The following is a 21,219-nucleotide window of genomic DNA, read 5'->3' as shown; positions in this document are numbered from 1 at the left end:
GTGGGGGGTGGGGGGATGGAGGGCTAACAACTTTGAACATGCCACATTAAAACTACCATGTTGTTATCTTCATTTACCTTAGTGACTATCCAAAGAACTAATACGTTTACGTCATTTTGGATCGATCATAAAAGTCATTTTATATATAATCTGATGTGTTAATCATTTAATTTATAAATGAGCAAGTTGATGTTTATACCTGATCTATATGTGCTTATATATTTGTTCTTAACTATGAATAAAATATCTCTTAGATGAAACAAACGCGCATGTTTCAATGCTCATTAAAATTGCATGAAGAATATCCTGAAAGGTTTTTTGATGAAATTAAAAATTAAAAACAGATATAAAAAACTAGTAATATATAAAAGTAGGCATGTCATAATTGGATGATTTGTCTTCTTTCTAAATGAAGAAGCAGATAATGTGTCCTTCATGAAAACTCAAAGCAAATTTAAATCCGTGCTTATGATGACACATTAATACAAATTTCAATCCTATCTAAATACACAATTACTACTAACTCGCTTCATAATGTTATTTTCACGTGCCATTCTGTACTGATCAGTACTTTAAAGAGTTGAACATGCTTCCACACAAATTATAAACCACAGAATGTGCATGATCCAGTTTGTGTCAGAAATAATTGCAAATACGTCTGTTTACATGTGCATCGGTTTATCCCAGAGAATCAAATTAAACCAGGATACAGTAATTCGAGGGGTTTTCACATGAAATCTGCCAAACAGTGGATGATGAATGATCGTTCATGATAAAAAGAGAATTATTAGATAAATTAGAAACATGAATAGCAACACTTAAATTCATTCCGGATCCGCAACAATTATTTCGGATGCATATTTATATAACTACGATCCTATGGCATCAGATTAATCATTCTAAAATCCATAACAAAAATATTACACTTCAGAAAAATACATTAAAATGTGATTTTATATAATTTCTTGCATAGCATGCATGACATGGTGGATTGAATTGGTTAATCCGGTCCGGATTAGTTTTTTATTTTATACCTATACCTCGTGTCATTTTAATCCTTCAGCGAATTTTCTTCAGAAACAGATGAGCATGCCCGGTACTTTAAGATTCAGCCTATTGAATGTATCATGAGGATCCAAATCGTAAAATTTTATTAGGTTCTGCAAGACAATCTTATGTGCTATTTAGATAAATGAATAATTCCTTGGTTGCTGTTAATGATTGTATAACAGTAATCTTTAGGATGATAGTGTTAAACTTTAGCTATCAAAATCGTAGGAGTTGGGGAAATTAATCTACTCACAAGCTTGTTTATATCTGAAAAGTTCCATTCATAATTTGGTATAAAAAGATGATATCATCATTTCTCTTTAGTTTTGATATAATTATATGAATGTTTCAAATACACTAATCTCTTTAATGCCGTTTCTAAACATTATGGCTACAAAGCTGCAGTGTACGATAAAACATAATGCACATAAAATGTTATTACCATCAGATGTGCAGTAAGGTAACGGTGCTACCAACTACAGATATTCTTGCAACCATACTGCGTTTACACAATAGCTGACAGGACTTTTTTAAAACAAAAGATTGCCTTTTTTGGGGGTGAAAATTAACATTTAAGTCATGATTTTAGTACTAAACGAAACATTAGACATTTTTCTAAATCATTTTAGAAACATATTTCTGGCGAAAATTTGATATTGAAAATATTTACATTTAAATCAATGTTGACTACTCAAAATTGCATTTAATAGATATAGAAAAGTAAAGACAAAGCACAAAGAAGAGTATTTATTGTCAGTTATTTTAACAGTTCAGAAATTTTGTTTACGACAAAAATGTACTTTTCAATGAAGGTTGTGGGTATCTTGTAAATCATCGTGAGGACGAAAATGTCCAGTCTATCTGCCCAAGCAATTCAGATCTCAATAAAGCCCCTATTTTATTATCAGTGGTAATATTAAACTTTTTTCCCATAGGCACAGGAGCACTCCCTCCCTCTGCAAGCCTCTATTGTGTTTAGTAAGGTAAGATACTTTGATGCGCAGCGGTGATGTCGGGAAAGCGTAAAGGCCTTTCATCGGTTCACTTTGTCAAGATCCGATAAACTCACATTTTTAAATAGAGTTCATCTTCTTATTTATTTTTTGTTGATAAGTTTGTGTCTGTGTAAGAGAGATATCACATACAACAGTTGGGAGGTCTTGGTGAACTATAGTTATATTGGCTTCGTTCTTGATAAAATTTTCTTGGAGAAATCAATCTGGAAATCCACTGAAAGCCCAGATACAATTTGATTTAAACAGACGACAGTCACCGATATCAAAGGAACTGAATTACACAATTTCCAATCATTTATATTTATTGTTTACTCACCTGGAATATCTTTTGAATGATAGAATTACTAAGAAGGCAACCAGTCTAATGATATAAAATGAAAGATTACTTTTCGTCTGGAAAGAATTATTTCTTTGACAGAGAGAGAGCCAGCTGATGCCATCGTTTGAATGTCTGAGTGCTTGTATTTTGCAATGTGCATCCTACAATTACATAACATTAACAATTGATCAAAACGACTTTTCAAGATATGTTTTAATGAAGACAAATCACAAAGGACGTGTATAATATATGCAAAAATCTCAATAAAAATATCCTATTTTTCACTTCTATATGAAAAGTCTCATGTCATGGTTTATGACGTCATCATATAAATATCATTACCGCATTCCTGTGCGTCGATAACGTGACGAGAATGGTGCGGCGAGAATCAATATGGCGGTTATCGATCAAAACCCGACAGGTATGGTTTATAACGAACCCGAAGGCCGACGCAAGCACACCCCCGCCCCCCACCATGCCATGATTCTGACAAGGAAGGACCTCTTTAACCAGGCCCTGGGGGACGTAAGTCACACTTTCTCGCCCCTTACAAATTTATCTAAATGACAGTAAAGACCACATAAACTATCGCCATTACATATTCTTATTTAAAATCATCATCTAGATATTATAATGTATTCATGTATATTCAATAACCCAAGTATTTAAATCATACTTTTGACGGTTTTATTCGCTTTACGTTCACAAATAATGACGTATTTGCAGAAAACAATTTTCATCGTGACTAGCGATAAGTAGACGTCATTGATCGAAGTAAATGGACAACACATGTCATAGGATCAACATATTATGACAACTGATAGGGTAAAATCTAAAAGGGTATGGTAACTGAAGGCATGACTAATCAGAAAGAAATAAATATCAAATCTACAATAGACATGAAAGGAGATTAGGTGTGTAGAAGCAAAGTCTTCAGTAAGAAAGAAAAACAAAATTGTACTGTAATATGTATTTTTTTCAGTGATATAAGTTATGATTAAGTGGGTTTTTTTCTAAATGCAGCAAAATAGATTTCAGATTTATATTTTATATACACTATACATTGTAGTTATGTTTGGAACAAGGAAGAATGGAAATATCAATGTATGTAAAGCGTTGAAATAAGGAAATCAGCTTTAAAACGTTGACGTTTTGATTGTTTCCTTTTCTCGTTCAGTAAAATTTACAATGTCCGAGTCAAATATATACTCGCTTTTAGTGAGCGAAATTCCTATATTCATCTCAGGATTTTACCGACTGAAATTTCTATTTTTAACTGATGCTTTTAGTAACTGAAATTTCTATATTCATCTAAGGCTTTTAGTGACTGAAATTCCTATATGGACACTTTATTTATCCAATTTCTTGGGGTTACCGAGCCATTTAAATTATGATTTCCCCAACCACCGCGCATTAAAAAATATCTAAATTAAAATTCCTGAACCCCAACCCCCCAACCCACACCCGTTGGGTTACACAACACATTGAATAGCGATTGCTACATTTCCCGTGGGTAATACAACCAATGGGATGGTAATCATTCCAACCACGGGGTTTCACAATCATTTCAATTACAATCCATTCTATCTTGGGGGTTAAACAACCATTTAAAGTTCTTTACCTGTTTTCTCTCACAAACTACACCACTGAACAAACCTCAATCATCCTATATATCATTTCATAAGAATGTGATCTCAAAATCTTTGAACAAATAATCCCAGTGACCTTATAACTAGTCCCAAACCTTTGTCAGTAAAAATATTTTTCAAAAACAAAATGGAATGTCAATTTTTCTACGGGAAATATTCCATGAATGAATCTACTTACCTAATTTTTACCTCGAAGAGGTTAAACAAACCGAAAGGTCAATGGTATCAACTAAGACCATGCAGTGTGCCTTGTAGGAGTCCTTCGCACAATGCCTCATAACAAGTTTAGGTTAAAAGCATTCACGTTCGTTTTTGTCTTTAGGGGTCTCGAAACACTTCAACAACTGTACCTTTAAACCTTAAATATGAGACATACTTATTTTCATCAATGTTCTGAATTTTCTTTCACTGAATAATCATTTTGAAAATTATACACCAGAAAATTATAAGATTGGTAGAATTACTGTAACTATGTGCTGCATTGATATCGATAGGTTTCTGTATTTGATTTATCTAATTTTAGTTTAAACAATATTTTCATTTAATATTTAACAATTTAAGACGTACAAATATACGATCTCACAATCGCTGGATAACAAACAAATCAAATTTCTCATCTATCAAATCGCATAAACTTAAGTTTACGAAGAAATTATGAAATAAACCAATGCGGTCCCAAATGAAATCCTGTAGACACGTCGACCTTGTTAAATCATAATTCAGGATCAACACACTTTATTTAAGTGATTCACGTCTTAAATTGGTATTTCTGATATCTTATTATATCTTTTTAGTTTAGACGTCTTCCATAAACCTTTTCTGATTCTATAAGTGGTGGATTTTACTGACACCATGAAGGCGCAGCATTAAAATTTAACAGAATGAGGTATGGATGACCACAACGAGTATACCCTGTGAACTGTTCAAATGATTGATATATTACATTCACAAAAAAATCTGTGATATTGAAAGATTCTTCAAAGCTTGCTCAATAAAGGCCCTGGTTATCAAGAAACACACATATCATCCTGATAACAGATCTTCGTTGTAATTATCTGTCATATTTTGTCTTTATTTTGTAGCTATCTACGGGTACAAGTTCATATGATCAACATATGATTCATAACTCTGAAAACACTTAGAAACCCTATACGAGTCAATCTTAACCCACAGCACCTTGGTAATTATATACAATAGCAGTAAAGCACAACATTCACAGATTTGTTACCCAGATGGAGAAATAGATTTCAATAATAGCAAGCACAATGTAGACTGCAATCGTCAAAACTTGTTGGAAAAAATCTTATTTCGATCTGTCTTAAGTAAAACAGATGGAATTATGTTTTTAATCATGTGCAATAGAAATATTTAATGCATATTTAGAATTGCTTAAGTTGTCAATGAATGTAGTATATCAACATTTAACAGCATAAGCGTTTGTTCTGAAATCAATAAAGTTTATGTAATAGTGTGCGTCTTTTGATTTATGCTGACTATTGGGTAATTGCTTCCTATAATTCTTCACGCTATCGGTTGCAAATTTGTCAAAAATTACTTAAAGAATGACATATGACCCATCAAAGACCGAAATAAAAATGATGATAGCTGTCTTTAAATATGCGTTTCTCTTTAAGATCATATTGAGTTTCAGAAATTTTCTCTGTACAGCTTAAAGTTGGAAATTGACATCCAATTATGTATGATTGACAGAAAAATAGCCTTCTCTGTGTGAATACAATGGGCCATACTAAAATAAGTAAAGATATCACAGCGGAGAAACCTGGAATACAACATCGACGAAAAGAACGCTCAAAAGGTACTCTGAATCACTTTCAACAGCAGGTGTTTTAGTATATAACATAAGAGTTTGATTGGCTGATTGTCAGTTTAAGGTGTTTCAATATCGTACAATGTTATTTCGAGTATTGATAACTAATTTTCTTTTCTACCAGAGCTTGTTTGTTCCAACACCTCGATATTGTACAAGTAATTCCTCAACACAAAATTAAAGAATATCCGACTGAACATTTTCTTCAACCACATTAAAATGCCACCATCTTGTGCATTTTTTTGATGATTTCTTTAAAATTAATTTTCTACCTTAGTATACACAGAATTGAAGTACAGTCGAAAAAATGGTTGGTTTCTTAAAAAGTACACACTACGTGCTAGTACGAGCTACACTGGTCATTTGTCTGATGATGGTGACCGTGTAGTCATCGAAAGGTCACACTTAGATCTTCTATTGGTTGTGTAATAAGAACTTCAGTCCTGATAATGATGTAATGAAACATTTTCAGATATTGATGGTATTTAAAACGATATCTCTTTTAAACACCTTCGATAACTGTTGATGTCTTTACTGTCAATCGCGTGTGCTGTTTCCTTCTTTCCTTGACATTTGATAGAAAAGATAGACATTTCTAATGTGTATATATTATTTAATCTTAAATGACATTGAAAATTACCTTCAACCTAAGTAGATGTAGACAGTTCACTGTTTATCTGTGGAACATACCACACACACCCTCAGTGTACACAAAGGAGCTAATCAATGTTGAAAGTAGGAAGTACTAATTATCATTGGGGCAATATGTTTTTTTACAAATCACTTACAAAATTATTGAATCTGGCTGGAAATAGAACAGATTCTTCAGCATCGCATCGACTTCAAACTGAAATACTCCTGTAATCTCATACATAACAAAGATGAGTTCTGGAATTTTCCACAGTAAATGGAATTGTCTGCGTTTTTTACTACTCTTTTCTTTTCTGATGGGGTATTTTGCTTGCGTACTTTTGAGTCCTACAAAGAAGAAACAGCTGTTTGATGAGATTTTATTATATTTAGTATTTGGCTAAAAGGTACTAATTACTTGTATCCTAGCTTTATGACTCTGACGTTGCGATACATAGGACCGTGTGTCTTTCTGCTAGTTTGATTTTGTCCTCGAATCTTATCACTGTCTATTAAAGATGCGAGGCTAGGTTGTACTTTGGTGTTGAGTAGAAATTGAACTCATTGTCCCTATGTGTTGACGTTTATCTATTAGCTAGATTCACACAGACTGTTATGGTGTGTCTCGTTATTTTTCGTTGGCGTGTTGAAGCATTGCATGCTGCATAATGAACACCCGAGAGGTGCTCAAAATACCATATAACAATGCATCTTAAATATATGATAATCGGGCTAGTTTTAAACATTGGTAATCAGTTGTAGTTCTCGCATAGTTTGCATATAATAATTGTTCTTATTATACCACTTTTGATTAAATGAAATGACACGTGAGCGTACACCTGTTTTCCTGATGTCTTGTTGTGTAGATATACAGATAAGAATGTCAACATTTAGCGCACGTAAGAAGAAAACAGATTTTACACTATGTGAATGCTGTAAACACGGCAATTACACACAACTCATGTATTAGCCTTAGTTGGAGAAAATCACGTCCAGAATTGTCGATGTCTTATCGACCAGATGCCAGAATGCATATTATGTATATATGAACATTTATAAACTCTTGGGATTAATTTTACGGCAGGGAAACTATAGCGTTAGATTAATGACGAGGAGGTCTGGGCGTCGGGTGTATTCGACTCGCCGACTCTCCAATCATTCTCGGAGCGCGACGTCGTTATTGTGGTATATGGGGCGAAACAGGGTGAAATATAGAAAATCCAATTAATCGATTTAGAGCTGTGAAATTGAGGCAGGTGGCTTTAATGGCATAATAATTTCCGAACCATCAAGCTGTCGAAAATGGTAAGGACCATTTAAGTTAGTTTTGTAACGGGGAAAGCCGTAAACGTTTAGTCATTTCTTCGGTATTCCCTCTGGTATTCATATCCTATGTGTTCACTGTTTGGAATTCTGATTACCGATAGAGAGTGCACACCTGTATATTACATTATCAACGTAATTTCGTGGTTTTTTCGCCAAACCAAAGGCGACCTCTGGTGTTTAGGATAACTAGCGTAAAGTTTACGTTTTTCCTGTGTGCTTAGCTGGAGAAAGCAGAAATATATGCCTTTTCACTTTATGTATCGTCCACGAATCGACTAAATTCATGGATTCCTAGAGTGACGAAAAAGCAAACATTGCGATTTAGTTGACAGAAATTCATAAATCTATTTCTTTTATACATTTGACATTTGGACTTAAAGTGCTTTCTTCCGCCGAGTAAACTACCGTCGCGGTAAAGAATACGAAAGAAGCGCAAGGACAATTCAAAGTCATTCGACCGTTTTACTATTAGATGGTTTAACAAGTAAATGAAAGCGCCTTCTCGGCCATGATTCCGCAAACGGCGTTTGGGTTAGAAATGAGTTTCCGCCATTTCTCACGTGATCGTTAGCGCGATAAATCTTTCCATTAATACATTTTACTATTAAACATAAAAATATTACACATAGTGAAGCGACATAGAAGGGAGGGAGAATACTTTCCGTGTTCAAATGTCTTCATACACGTGGTGTATAAGAAACACATATTTTCTGTTAAATGATGCATGAATTTTATAGAGAAAATAAAAATGAGGTACAGACACTTACGGGCATATTATTTATGGATAGGCTGCATTTTATTAAAAACTTTTTTCTGGACGATCTCCACTTGAAGATGTGGTGTAGCGTGAAGTGAAATGGCTAGTGACCGGGAGAAACTTCCTTCACCTAACCACACAAAAAGTCGCGTAATTATTACATTTATATCAAAACGGAATAGTTTTATAACTTTCTCAACGCATTTCCTCCGTAATATTAGCAATGTATACTAATTTTGGAGCTGATATGTTAGTTACTATAAACAACAACCGTCTTTCTTCAAACACACGTGTACATACATGTAATTTGGACCAGGAAATTACAAACAGTTATAGAGACGATATACTAGCGTTAATGGTATGGAGCAGAGAATAGTGCAAGTCAAGGCTTAATGGGCGGTAATATCGACAGCCGCTAATGGAAGGTCAAAAAGGTAATGCCTCAATATGAAAAACATCATAATGGCATGTTTTGATGTAAGTTTGATAGAAAAACAACCACACAACACAAATCTCACTCAAGACTACCGTTCTTGTAACAACCGGGGCGTCTGAGCCGCACTTAAATTTGTGTAAATTTGTGTAGTCTTAATTCTTTATAAATTAGATACAGAAGAAAAAAACATTGAATTTCATTAAAGTTTTTTATCACAGGGTCAACAGAAAGATTCGAAAAGACTAAATACGGTAATATTTAAAAGGATGTTGATTTACAATGAGAAGTTTGAATTCAATGATGAACTATCCGCCAGAGTAAAATTTCATAATCAACCGTCTTAAACCTGAGATAGTCAGGTTTTTTTAAAACTAGTATCTCGTTTGTTATCAATTCTGAATATCTTCAGTTTAGAATACTTGATTGATAATTCGTTTTCCGCCATGTTGACGCTATACTCTTGCCATCAGTACACTGTTTGAGTGGCAGCAGGTGAACACAAATTCTATGGAACGATGACTGGTGTTTTCGGTGTATCGACCGACGAATTATAAAGCTTCATACAACCAATAAACATGTTTTATTTGTGACAATTCCATACAATAAGCACAAGGCCTACCAACCCAATATCCTACATCTCCATCATATCGGTCGAACTATGGAGCTCAATTAAACAGTACGATCCTCTTGATTAAAGAAGAACCCCGGATAATCCGAACAACCTGTCTACCTATAGTACAAACGTTGAACGGTTTAGCACAATCATGAGCGCGCTGTGATGTAAAATGTTGAATTTTGTAGACAGTAATATCCATGCAATTCCAAACACGAAATTCCCAGCCGTGGAATTTATTGTTAAGTTAGGCGAGGCACCACTAGTCTACCATAAAACGCAAGAGAAGACCTCACAAACATTCTCAACCAAAATACAAGACAAAGCTTTGATCTAAACTTTGCTCATGGAAACATACCAAAGGTTTGTCCCTAAATCTAAAAATCACACCACTTTATAACAAACGTCTTTTCTTATACCGACAGCATAAAATGGAGAGTACACTAAAGAGTACTGTTTTGAAAGCCCTCCCAACATAAATTACCGGGCGTTAGACCTTTCTATTAGGATGGCTGAATTTCGGAATATCTATATTGTTCACATATGTTGTCAATTTACAAGAAACAGAACGTATATTATTATCCAATTATGAGCAAAAATGACGACAGGTTCCGAATGTTAAGTCGTTGATTTTTACATCTTTATTTTGACAGCATATCTAAAACTTCGTTTTGTCCAAACGTTGTATATAATGGCATTGTCTTGTCCGTTTGTCCCTTTGCACTTTAAAGTGATATAAGGATCGATACCTACAAACAGACAGACAATGTACTATCTGGTTCTGGAATATACGATATATTTTGGTAGAGCAGCTATAAAACTTCGCAGCTCGCTATCATTCATCGCTGACAGCTGTCCCTTTCACGGGACACCAGCCCCGAAACTATACCCCCTAAGATGACACGGGGTCATCAGATAACCCCATTAGATCCTTTTAGGAGACACCCTATACTAGTCTCAAATTCACGAACGTCTTTGTATAATTGTCAATCCTCTCTTTTACCTGGTATAACTATTTCATTTGAGTGTTCTTGAATCCTTGAATCGGAATTTTAACGAGAATCAAGAACTTCAACAAACCTTTAGATTATTGAATTGTGGAAACAGTGAAATAAAAGCTACAACAGCTATACAATAAAGCTATTCGTATCAAACGTTTAAAGGAAGTACACAGGAAAACTGTATTAGGTACGATGCAATGTTGTGTCGTTTTCAAACAGGAAAGTGGGTATATGTGCTCCCTTCTAAACAAGTATATTTCCCTTATACTTTCGTGATAAATCTGTAATGTTGTTGGGCAAAATAGAGCAAATGCCGACATATTAGCAGAATGTTAATCCAAACTCAAATTCTATAATCCTGAGGAAAAATTTGAACAAAAGACAGGCTCCTGAATAAGTACAAGGAGAAGAAGACATTGTGTTCTGGAAGAGTAAGCGTCTTCTTCTTCATCAACGTAATATTGTTATCTTGTTTGGATTGAAATAAACGAGCTACTGAATAAAATCCAGACCAGAATTGGAATTGAAGGTTTAATCTTTTGCCTTACATACATAGAATGATAGAGCAAACCTTTACAATTGACAGTAATAGCAAGTTTACCAGCTTTAATAATTTGATAACGTGATATCTGTTATCAGTTATCAGTATAAAGATATCTGGGATTCCAAAATGATCATTTTCTAAATCAAATCAACTGAAATGATTAGGATTACACATTTTTAATCACGAATTGAGCTTGAATATGGGTTTTATTTTAAGCTAAACGAACATGAAACAATTGAAACCAAATAAATATTAAGAGAGTTTCACTAGATGACCGAACAAGATAACTACAAAATCTTCCCAAAGAATGATTGCCTACAGATTCATACGTAGATGAAATACCACTCATGAAGCAAACACACCCTTTTCAAAACGAATGCGGACTTTTCCCTGGCAGTTCAAATAAAGTGATCTCGTGAACTGATACACCACAAACACTCCTGTATACCACAAACAAATGCGAATCCTTATATAAAACAAATGCTTTTAACTTCAAGGGCTAGGCCTATTCATTAAAAGAGAAATAATGTTTTGAATATGAAATATATCAATTCTCTTAAAAAAGTGTGACCGCCCAAAGCCATAAATTTTGAACATGAAAGTAATGAACAGCGGCATGTGGTACATTAAGATGTATAGAAAGTTAGATGAAATCCTTAATAAATAGAAAAACTCCATACGTCATATTTCTGACGATGATCATTAAACAACAAAGTTAAAAAGACATTGATGAAATAAGCTTATTTTGTCGTTTGTTCTTTATGAATATCGTTTTCCTTTGTAGATTTATGAGATAAATCAGTCTATATAATCCCCTAATGAAATATGCTTTAATTCAATGTATTTTTTCATCATGAAAGAAAAGCATAACAAATCGAAAATTTGCACTTTTCTCCAGATCAGCAATCCTTTTTAGAGCGTTTTCATTCAGAAATAAAAAATTCCAGATGTTACCCATCAACCCATGACTTTTACAAACCATAAAATACCAACTTAATTTATCCTATCCCGTTTACGGACGCTGGTATTCTTCCGTTAAGCTGTTCTCACTCATTGTCCGGACTGTAAAATTTAAGGTTAGATTTTGTTTTGTTTGGATGTTTTTAGAAACGCGATGTACATACCAATTTTGAAGATAAAACATTGTTTTGAATAAATGTGACCCATGACAATAATAATTTTGAAAATAAATTTTAAATGATGTGGAAATTATTACCGATTCTCCTTATATTATATTAAATCTTAATGGGAACAGATGACGTATTGAAAAGGTCGCAAATTACAGACCCGATCTGCATAGGAATTATTGAAATACAAATAAGGTATCATTACCGGCGATTTATTCCCTTACTTATACTGATTTAAGTGTATAAGCATTCATTCTATTTTTTTGTCGAGGTTTAGATTATGACCCCTCTAGTTTTTTTCTCTAACCGCTGATTATAGGTCCATCTTAATGGTCATAAAATTGGTTTCATTCAGAGAACAGTGATACTCCGTCTATAATAAAGATGTGTTAGCTTAACGTTATAGAATTGAAGATAAACGATAAATGTAATTATTTCAATCATTACGCGAAGAATATTGCACGACTTGGTGTAAATTTCCTCGTGACTTTAACAATTTCTAATCCATAAGTTTCGAAGATCTTTAAAATGCTGCATTTACCATAGAACCATTGATTAAGAAATAAACCAGTCTTTGTATATCTATGACGTTAAGTTGATCAGAAGTTGTGTTATGTCGGGTACAGGTGAAGTATTGGGTGTCGGTAGTTTGTCGTGATAGACCCTACACGAGAGAGAGAGAAAAAGCCCGTGTAAGATCTCTGGGACACCTATCAGCTTTCAGTTATTTAAACTGTTAATTATACTATATCTATTATTATATACGCAGTGACATTCTCCCGGATACCGAATGTGTATGTTAACCCTGAGAAACAACGAAAGAAAATTACATTGGAATCCAGAAAGTTTTAGAATCGACCAGATAAGAAATTTGTCGTAAATTTTGAAAGTCGGTCAGGAAATAATTAGGAAAGGGTATAGTTTGTTTGTAATTTTTTTACAATAGGAGCTTTTATATCTTGTTTCCAACTAATATGTAACCTTCACAGCGTCAACATTGGATATACCTTCTATTTGGAGGACACTGTTACCTGGTTTCAAAGTTAACATTGCTATAAATGGCAATCATTCGAAGGACGAATAAATTTATAAATATTGGCTAATTGAAAAGTCTTTAACACACATACTTCATCATGCATGCTTAGTTTCACACTTTCTCCACAAACGAATATTAATTGCTTTGTCCTCAAAAGGTGTTTTTCCTCCTCTCGATCTTATTTTACACTAATACAGGACTGAAATAACTTCTCGATTCATGTGTTTTAATTTTCCAATTAAGAATGTTACATTGAATAGTATACCGTCTCTAAATATGATTGGACCGATCTTCATCTACCGCTATTTTATAACGAGGGTCTCGGTATAAGAAAATATTCAAATTGCAAAAATAAATCAACGCGAAATGAGTGCGATATGCAGTATGTGTAGATAGACTATGCAACAGTTCACAGTGGAATGCCAAGGCTTTGTTGTCTGACTTTGATAGAGGGCTACCGTATTTTTATAGAGAGAAAATTAACACTATCGTTTTACTTTAATGTGCAACGGCAGCATCGGATGGGAGCAAGGAATTTCTCGATCCTGTCTTGCAAAGCCAGGCAGTGATTGCTGTGCAGGACTATACCATTCAGCCTACATGCCACATAAGTCTGTCAAGCAGAGGGGGAGGGATGGGGGAGGCAGTAAGCTTATACGAATTGCATGTGTACAATGGCAGTTTTACTATCGAGGAAAAAAGACTATAAAAACTGCTGCAGTCTGAATTACTTTGATCAACTTAATGGTAATGAATTCGTTTTTCATGAGAACATTGAAATCAACAGGGCACATCCAGTAGAAATTTATGGGCAAGTTAAGCCTAGTTCCTGAAACTTGAATAAACTACGTGCTAGTAATAAAACAAAAACAGATTTGCAAACAAATTGGTTTGAACCTTGCCGTACCCCCGGGGAATATCGCCTGGAGCCTCGCTGAGTAAATATATTTGCGCTAACGAGGACGCTGTTTGATTGATGGCATCTAAGAACGACAAACTTTATAATTAAAATTCGTGTTCTGAAATAACACGGACAGATTAACTGTTTTCCTCATATTTCACTTGCACAACTGTAAATATTTAAAATTCAAACAAAAATTGCCGTACCATAAATGAGTAAAACTCACAAATTTGAGTTGTTTAATGTGTAAATCGAAATAAAACGTGAAACGGCAATTTCTTTACGGTGGACGTTTGAATACATTCAGAAGTACCTACATAGATATACATTTACGTAACCTAAAACGAATGAAATAAATATCTATGACGTTCTTAAGGTTATTGTAATCTACGCTAGATCAGTATCACCGAGATAATAAAATTTCCCCGGCGATTACATTCCAGCTCCCTTCTTTAACAACTACAGGAGAAAACAAATATTGTGAAGATCACCTTTCAATACATATATAGAATTAGACAAAATAGAGTCAGAAATTAACTAAACAACATCTTACAGCGGTATATATTGAAACGTGCCGCTATATAACGTATGTATGTTATACCAAACCTGGGGGCCTATATGTACACCAGCAGTGAGTGTTTCTATTTTACACCTATAAGGTTAAAAAGAGAACTATTTTAGAATCCGTCAACGTTGATTCTAAGGTAAAGGATACATTTTTTTATTTGAAATCGCCTATTCCAAATTTAGCAATATCTGAAAAAATGTTTGAATAACGTTCCGTGTTTCCGTTAGACAAGTACATTATCACATATGAAAACAGATTAATCATAATATGATGCATTTGTAGTATGAATAATTCATGCTTTCTGAATAGGACACTTTTCGCTAGTAGTTATCCATTTAAGTCATTGTATATTTACAAGACGGATCACCGAGCTATGACAGGTGATCTATTTCATTACGTTTACATCAATGGCGGATCCCTACCGAAGTACAAATAACGGGTTACGTCAACATGCTCAAAAACTGACATCCGTCCTCGGATTTTTTGTATTAACTTTGTTGAACTAAGACAGATGTTGATATTTAGATTGAATGTAGTTATCTAAACACATTAACGCAGGTGAAAATCTCGGGTAGATGTATCCGTTATATTAGCCGTAATGGTATAATTTTAGCTCAAAAGTAGAAAAAAAAGTCCTCAGAACGGTTAGATGGTCTGTCTACATTATGATATTTGAGATCATTTTGTCTGTCAGCAGGGTCATAAGGATAGGGCCGTATGCCCTGTCTGCCGATAAGTCATGTGATGTTTTAGGTAAAGTGTCGTATAAATATATATAAAAAAATAGAGGTGTGTGAAAACAAAAAAAATTCTAAAGAAAATGGCATGATTTTTTAACACTCTGATCAGTAAATCGCTTACCAACATGTATCAACACTGTCCGGACTCGGTCAAGTGACCACAATTGACCACATAAACCCAGTAGACCGATAAATGAAGACATAAACTGTCTAGATTCTAATTAATAATGATAACGGAAGTGTCACTCCTCTGACTGATCGCTCGTAAATTCACGCAGCGTAAAATACAGGTTTTCTAATCACATACCAAGTCGTCGACTCATGACAAATATTTTACACTCGGCGTATAAATGAAGATCCGTCATAGTCCTGTGAGTGTAATTTTATTGGTAGTGTTAATAACTAGGGATTAATTAAGTATATCAAACAATACAAGCCTGGAGTCATTGACACGCTGAAAGACTGTCAGCTGTTTTAGGATTATAAACAATATACTGATATACCTTATACACTCGCGTGACTTTCTGTGCGAAATCAAGGTATGAAAACTGGTATAAATCATCCAGTCTGACCCTTGTCCAAAGCAGACATACCAGGTAACGGTTCTATAAAGTGATCAATGAGTGTCTTAAGCACGAGGAAACATCATATTACCTGAAGTGTTGCGAAGACGTGAAAACTCAAAATCAACATATGTAATTGCCCCATATAAAATCTGTAAAGAAAATAATAGATTCCTCAAAGATAGACTCATCAATACTTGTGATATCGGCTGTCTTTGGTTAGCACAAACTGGCTCGTTTAGTTCGGTCCCTATAAATGTGACAAATGCCATCGGCAGTCGCTTGAGCGAGATGAGAATTAATGGCGGACGTTAACCAAAGTACGCTTAATCACAACCACAAACCTGACGACCATCAAAGGCCAATAACTCGTTTTAATTGTTTCGCGTTCTACAGTGAAATGAACAATAATGTTGAGCGATATTGGATAGTCTTTGTCAGGGTCGCTTTATAGTATTTGTCATCCCGCACACCGTAACAGCCAACATGTTCGTGTATCGTTTTATAGGGCCATCTTTTCAGTAATGTTGACACTACTTAGTTAGCACATAGTTCAAGCAATTCTCACAAATATGCCTCATGCCTCTTATGGTACCGTCCCCATACTGTGTTCTATGTGCATACAGTTGATATTCAAAAGGAACACTTCAATTGGTAGTTGACACAAAATTGTTCTTCATGCAAAATAATATTCAATCTTACTGCTTCTCGTTCTCTCCAAATACCTTACGTAGTAGTGATATTGATTAAAAATTATAAAACAGAGACAATTATTAGCTTGTCCTTAATTTCAAATGAGTATGGTAAGATGAGCCAATGTGTAGTTGATCTGACGACGTAGATCAATTAACTATATTCCTGCCTAATCTTTAAAAAAGTGTTTACTATATAAAATATTAAAAATCTTTTAACAGAAAAAATCATTGGCCTCGTGAACTATATGGCTTTTGATTGAACATTTGATGAAGAAAAACACTAATCCATTTTTTGTATCGATTTCCCTATTTAAAGTGTGGAATAGTCCAACTGCCTTATTTGACGAGTGGAATAGTCCGATCTTAAATCTATACTATTTTTTGTTCGCATACTTTTCAACGGTTCAGATACTATAAACTTGTCTATATAGCGGTTTTACACGATATTTAAAGCAAATTTCATCTTCAAATAGATGACCTTTGAAAATTACCGGTCATAATGACATAATACAGCCGGTAGGGGTCGCTGTTTGAAGTGGGTTTTTTCCACGTCCGCACCCTGCTCGTGTTTAGTAACACATTAAAATCGTTTCCGGGTCAACAGGTTCAATTACCCACCACTTACGTCAGCTCTTTTTTCTTTGGAATAGGGTCAATTTTTTTCATTTCAACTTTGATGCGTGATAAGGGAGTCGATTAAGATACGTAACAGTGACCTTGGTTACACTGTAGAGTTGGCAACATTTCACGATTGACCCGATTTTCTCCATGATGTTTCCTTGTTTTTTAATAATTCTTCGGTTCAATTATGTATACAATGCAATGCGTGCCACTGAGCTATTGTTTTACAAGTTTGGTGGCTATAAATAGATATATACAGCCGCGTTATACACTTAAAACTTCAATGAAGGTAATCGAGTCTATACGGTGGCAGATACCACCCACCTTCAATACAGCTATACAAGTAAAGCTGGAACTCGTTATTCCGAAATTTGATTAACTCAGAAAAGTGGATATCCGGAATAGAAGGCTCCATTGAACACAGAAATTGTGTTGGGTGTATATAGAAATAGGTCATGGCCAATGAACATTATCCGGTTAAAGGTGATACTATCTTAATTATATATACAAATCTTATTTACATTAAAACCAATCAAGTATCCGGATAAAAGAATAATTTTGGAATTAAGAATATACTCAGCATGGTGCCTTACCTGACGTCCAACTTCGTTGTTGTGTAGATTCATTTTATTTCGCAGATTCTGCGAACTTTGATGCATCAGCGTTTCCGGGGCGTCGACGAAACGTTTGCTAAATGACACTCCATAATGAATATTGTCACTACACCCTCCCCACTTCCACCCCTCCACCGTGTGCTCGCCGTACCGTGACGTATCGCACGAGCAGTCCGTCAAGTTGCCAAGACTACAGGCTGTCGTCACCGCGTGCACAACTCCAGCGCTCAAAATAGCATATATAAATGCAGTCTCTCTTGTTCCTGAAATATAGACACAATAAAAATCATTATGGAAATAGTCATTTTGCCGATAAATTAATTTTTTTGAAAGTATTTTATTACGTAACAAATAACGAAAACTTTAAAATATTAAAATATATTGCCTCCTTTTACAAGACCTAATGATTCGTCATGAAAGTGTGACGGCGAGAGATTTGTCATACATTGTCATTCATGGAAAATGGATCTTTATTACAACGAATAAACGAAAGGCAATATGTCAAAGCCCATTTTCGAGAATTTATTATCTTACGAAAGGAAATTGAAATGGAAACCTCGAACTACTAATGAAAGGGAAGGCGTCCATCACCTATGGCATCAGCGATAAGTGCAAATTAAGACAATTTTGTAATTAATTTGTCAAACGAATTACATACAAGTGCATCACGTTTAATTATCTTTGAGTGCATCGTGTCTGCTTGACGTTTGATAGTTATCAAAGTTTTGTTACGACACGTGTCAAATCGGACATGTGTTTTGTGTAATCGATCAATTTCATCTCCATAATTAAATACCATCGAAGACCCCACAAAAGGCCAAATTGATTAAAGAACACGCAAGGACAATATCGTACACGTTAATGTAATACAGGGTTGCTCTTTAAAACATTGAAATTGAAATGTTAGTCATTTCTTTATTGCTTGTGTAAGCTGATTACTTCAAAATGAGTTTGCTCAGGTAAAATTGCGTCTGCAAGACCATTCGCATATCCCTCGCCACACATATAACAATGATCTAACACATACAGCTGAATAATTTGGTACCAACATATTGGTAAGTACATCAGTAATATGAAGTACATGTTCAACTATTTAAGTAGATTATATCGTATTTTCGGGGACGTTGTTATGCTCACAGTGGAAACCTCAAGTATTCGTAAGGAAATATTTTTTCTACAACTTTTACAAGTAAATATTGACTGAAGCCTAATGTTTACGACTATATACGGTGTGCTGTAAGTGCATTATCAACGTTCTGAACAATACCTAGATCGGGCATATTCTCATGTAGACTTTCGTTTTAAACGAAACTTGGAACACCTGCATGAACACCCGAGGCAGGTCGGCATTTAGTTTGACAGACGAAGGACACTTAATGACTGCACGTGTTGGGGGTGACGTGCTGATGGGTAAAGTGTGTGTCGCTATCTACTGTGACATCTGCGTAGATCTGTCACATGTACTTATTGAACACCTGTCTCCTCGACACGATCTGGGACCCCAAAAAAAGCCTTGTTAGATCAATGGATTATCGGACTAACTACTTTTTTCAGTGATTCAATAGGTTTATTTCTGTTTGTAGTGTTACACCAGTGTGTTTATTATTTATTTTGCATATCAATGTTTCATCAGCAGTTTTGGTATTTCTGAAGTTATATACATTATGTCATTTCAAAGTTGCAAAGCTGACACGAGGAAAACAAAACTTGACATAAGAGTTTACTCATAAGTTCGTAAACAGACAATGATAATTAAGATATCATTATAAACAACGACATTTAACAAAATGGTCATTAACAATGTTTTAAATTTCTTATTAGTATTTTTCTGTATACATGTTTTAAATTTCCGCTATGTCCGGGGTCATTGACTTCAGTCAATGCTTGAACTTACGTCAATATAACATGACAGGTTTTATTGTTTTACGGGTACAATAAGAAAGCAAATTGTTCTGTAGTACAGGGCGACTTCACCGCCCATACCTTCGTGTGTTGGTAGCAACGATACACTCATATTCACCGAAAGATTACCTTGAGTAGGGTTGGCATGGTCATCAAAGAATTTCTTAATTAAGACATATAAATACAATCAGAATTAAGAGCACTAGGCGTCGAAAACAATTTGTAAAAAGATAGAAAAACAAAACAAAAAGTATTTTTGCCGATATAGCGATTGTGGTATTTTAGGGTACACGTGTGTTTGTTCTATCGTAGTTGGCTGGAAGGGTGCTGTTCGTTCGTTCGTTTGTCCAATATTAGCAGTGAAGCATGGAAGTTTGTGGGCCATTTGTCCTGAACATGAAAAGACCCGTCTGTAGAAGCAATACACCAGTTCACTTCGGATTCAGCAATGAAACCGAGTCGGTGAACACTTAAATAAGCTCCCCAGAAAATATCATTCATTTTATTTGTACCATTTTTATGACTTAAACGTTCCAGGCTTTAGTGATGAGTTGTGTTCTCAAGTACATAAAAACCTTTCTTTTTTCTTATTTCATACCGTCGAGTGACGACAACGGGTCAAAAAGGCATTAGATACATAAAAACGAATCAATCTTTTTTATGATCGTTCCAAATTTTTCGCATGCCACAGTATTTAACTGCAATTCACAGCATGGACACACTGGCTCGCGATAAATTTATTAAAAGGTTTAAACTAGAGCCATTATTGGAGGAAAAAGGGCACGACCATCGAAGGACAAAACCTGCGGACCCTAAACACTTTATTTTCATAGTTCTTGGGTGGGTTTATTAGGAGTATCACTGATGATTCATGTGTATAAATAAATTATTAGACAAACATGTGTCACTCACATCAAACTACAGACGTTTGTCAAGTTTTTATCCGCTGGCTGCTTTAATAGGGCTTTATCAATGGCGTATGCTGATGAGAGGATCACTTCACAAGCGGTTCGATTCTTTCAAAGTCTTTGTATCTTTCTTAAGGTTACCGTAATATTTTATCTTATAGTCGACCTTTAGAGACCATAAAATAGATTGAAATGATTTATGTGTAAATGTATTTTTTAGTCTGTCATGTTGCGCTCGCACCCACGTACTTTAATTAAGAGCATGAAAGGGGGTTACTGAATGCTGTATCGTTTCGTATCTAAACGGCGTTTTCAGAAAATGAGAAAAATACATCAGTTATATGCAGTCAGCGGAAGAAAAAAGTTGTCCCATAT

At 34.7% G+C, this 21,219-nt stretch overlaps 1 protein-coding gene across 1 annotated transcript in view; it reads right to left on the bottom strand.

Annotated features, from left to right (window-relative positions):
- The window catches only part of LOC132555092 (protein Wnt-16-like), a 45,362-nt gene that overhangs the window by 6,010 nt on the left and 18,133 nt on the right, over positions 1-21,219 (bottom strand). The window contains exon 3 of the mRNA XM_060219432.1: positions 18,014-18,297. Within this exon, the coding sequence (XP_060075415.1) occupies positions 18,014-18,297 (284 nt within the window). The remainder of the gene's footprint in view (positions 1-18,013; positions 18,298-21,219) is intronic.

Source organism: Ylistrum balloti, unplaced genomic scaffold (genome assembly GCF_031769215.1).
Source record: "Ylistrum balloti isolate Yb309-2 unplaced genomic scaffold, AGI_CSIRO_Ybal_v1 Utg370452, whole genome shotgun sequence".
Lineage (NCBI taxonomy): Eukaryota > Metazoa > Mollusca > Bivalvia > Pectinida > Pectinidae > Ylistrum > Ylistrum balloti.
Note: the sequence above shows the minus strand (reverse complement) of the source record. Positions and strands in the feature narration are given on the sequence as shown.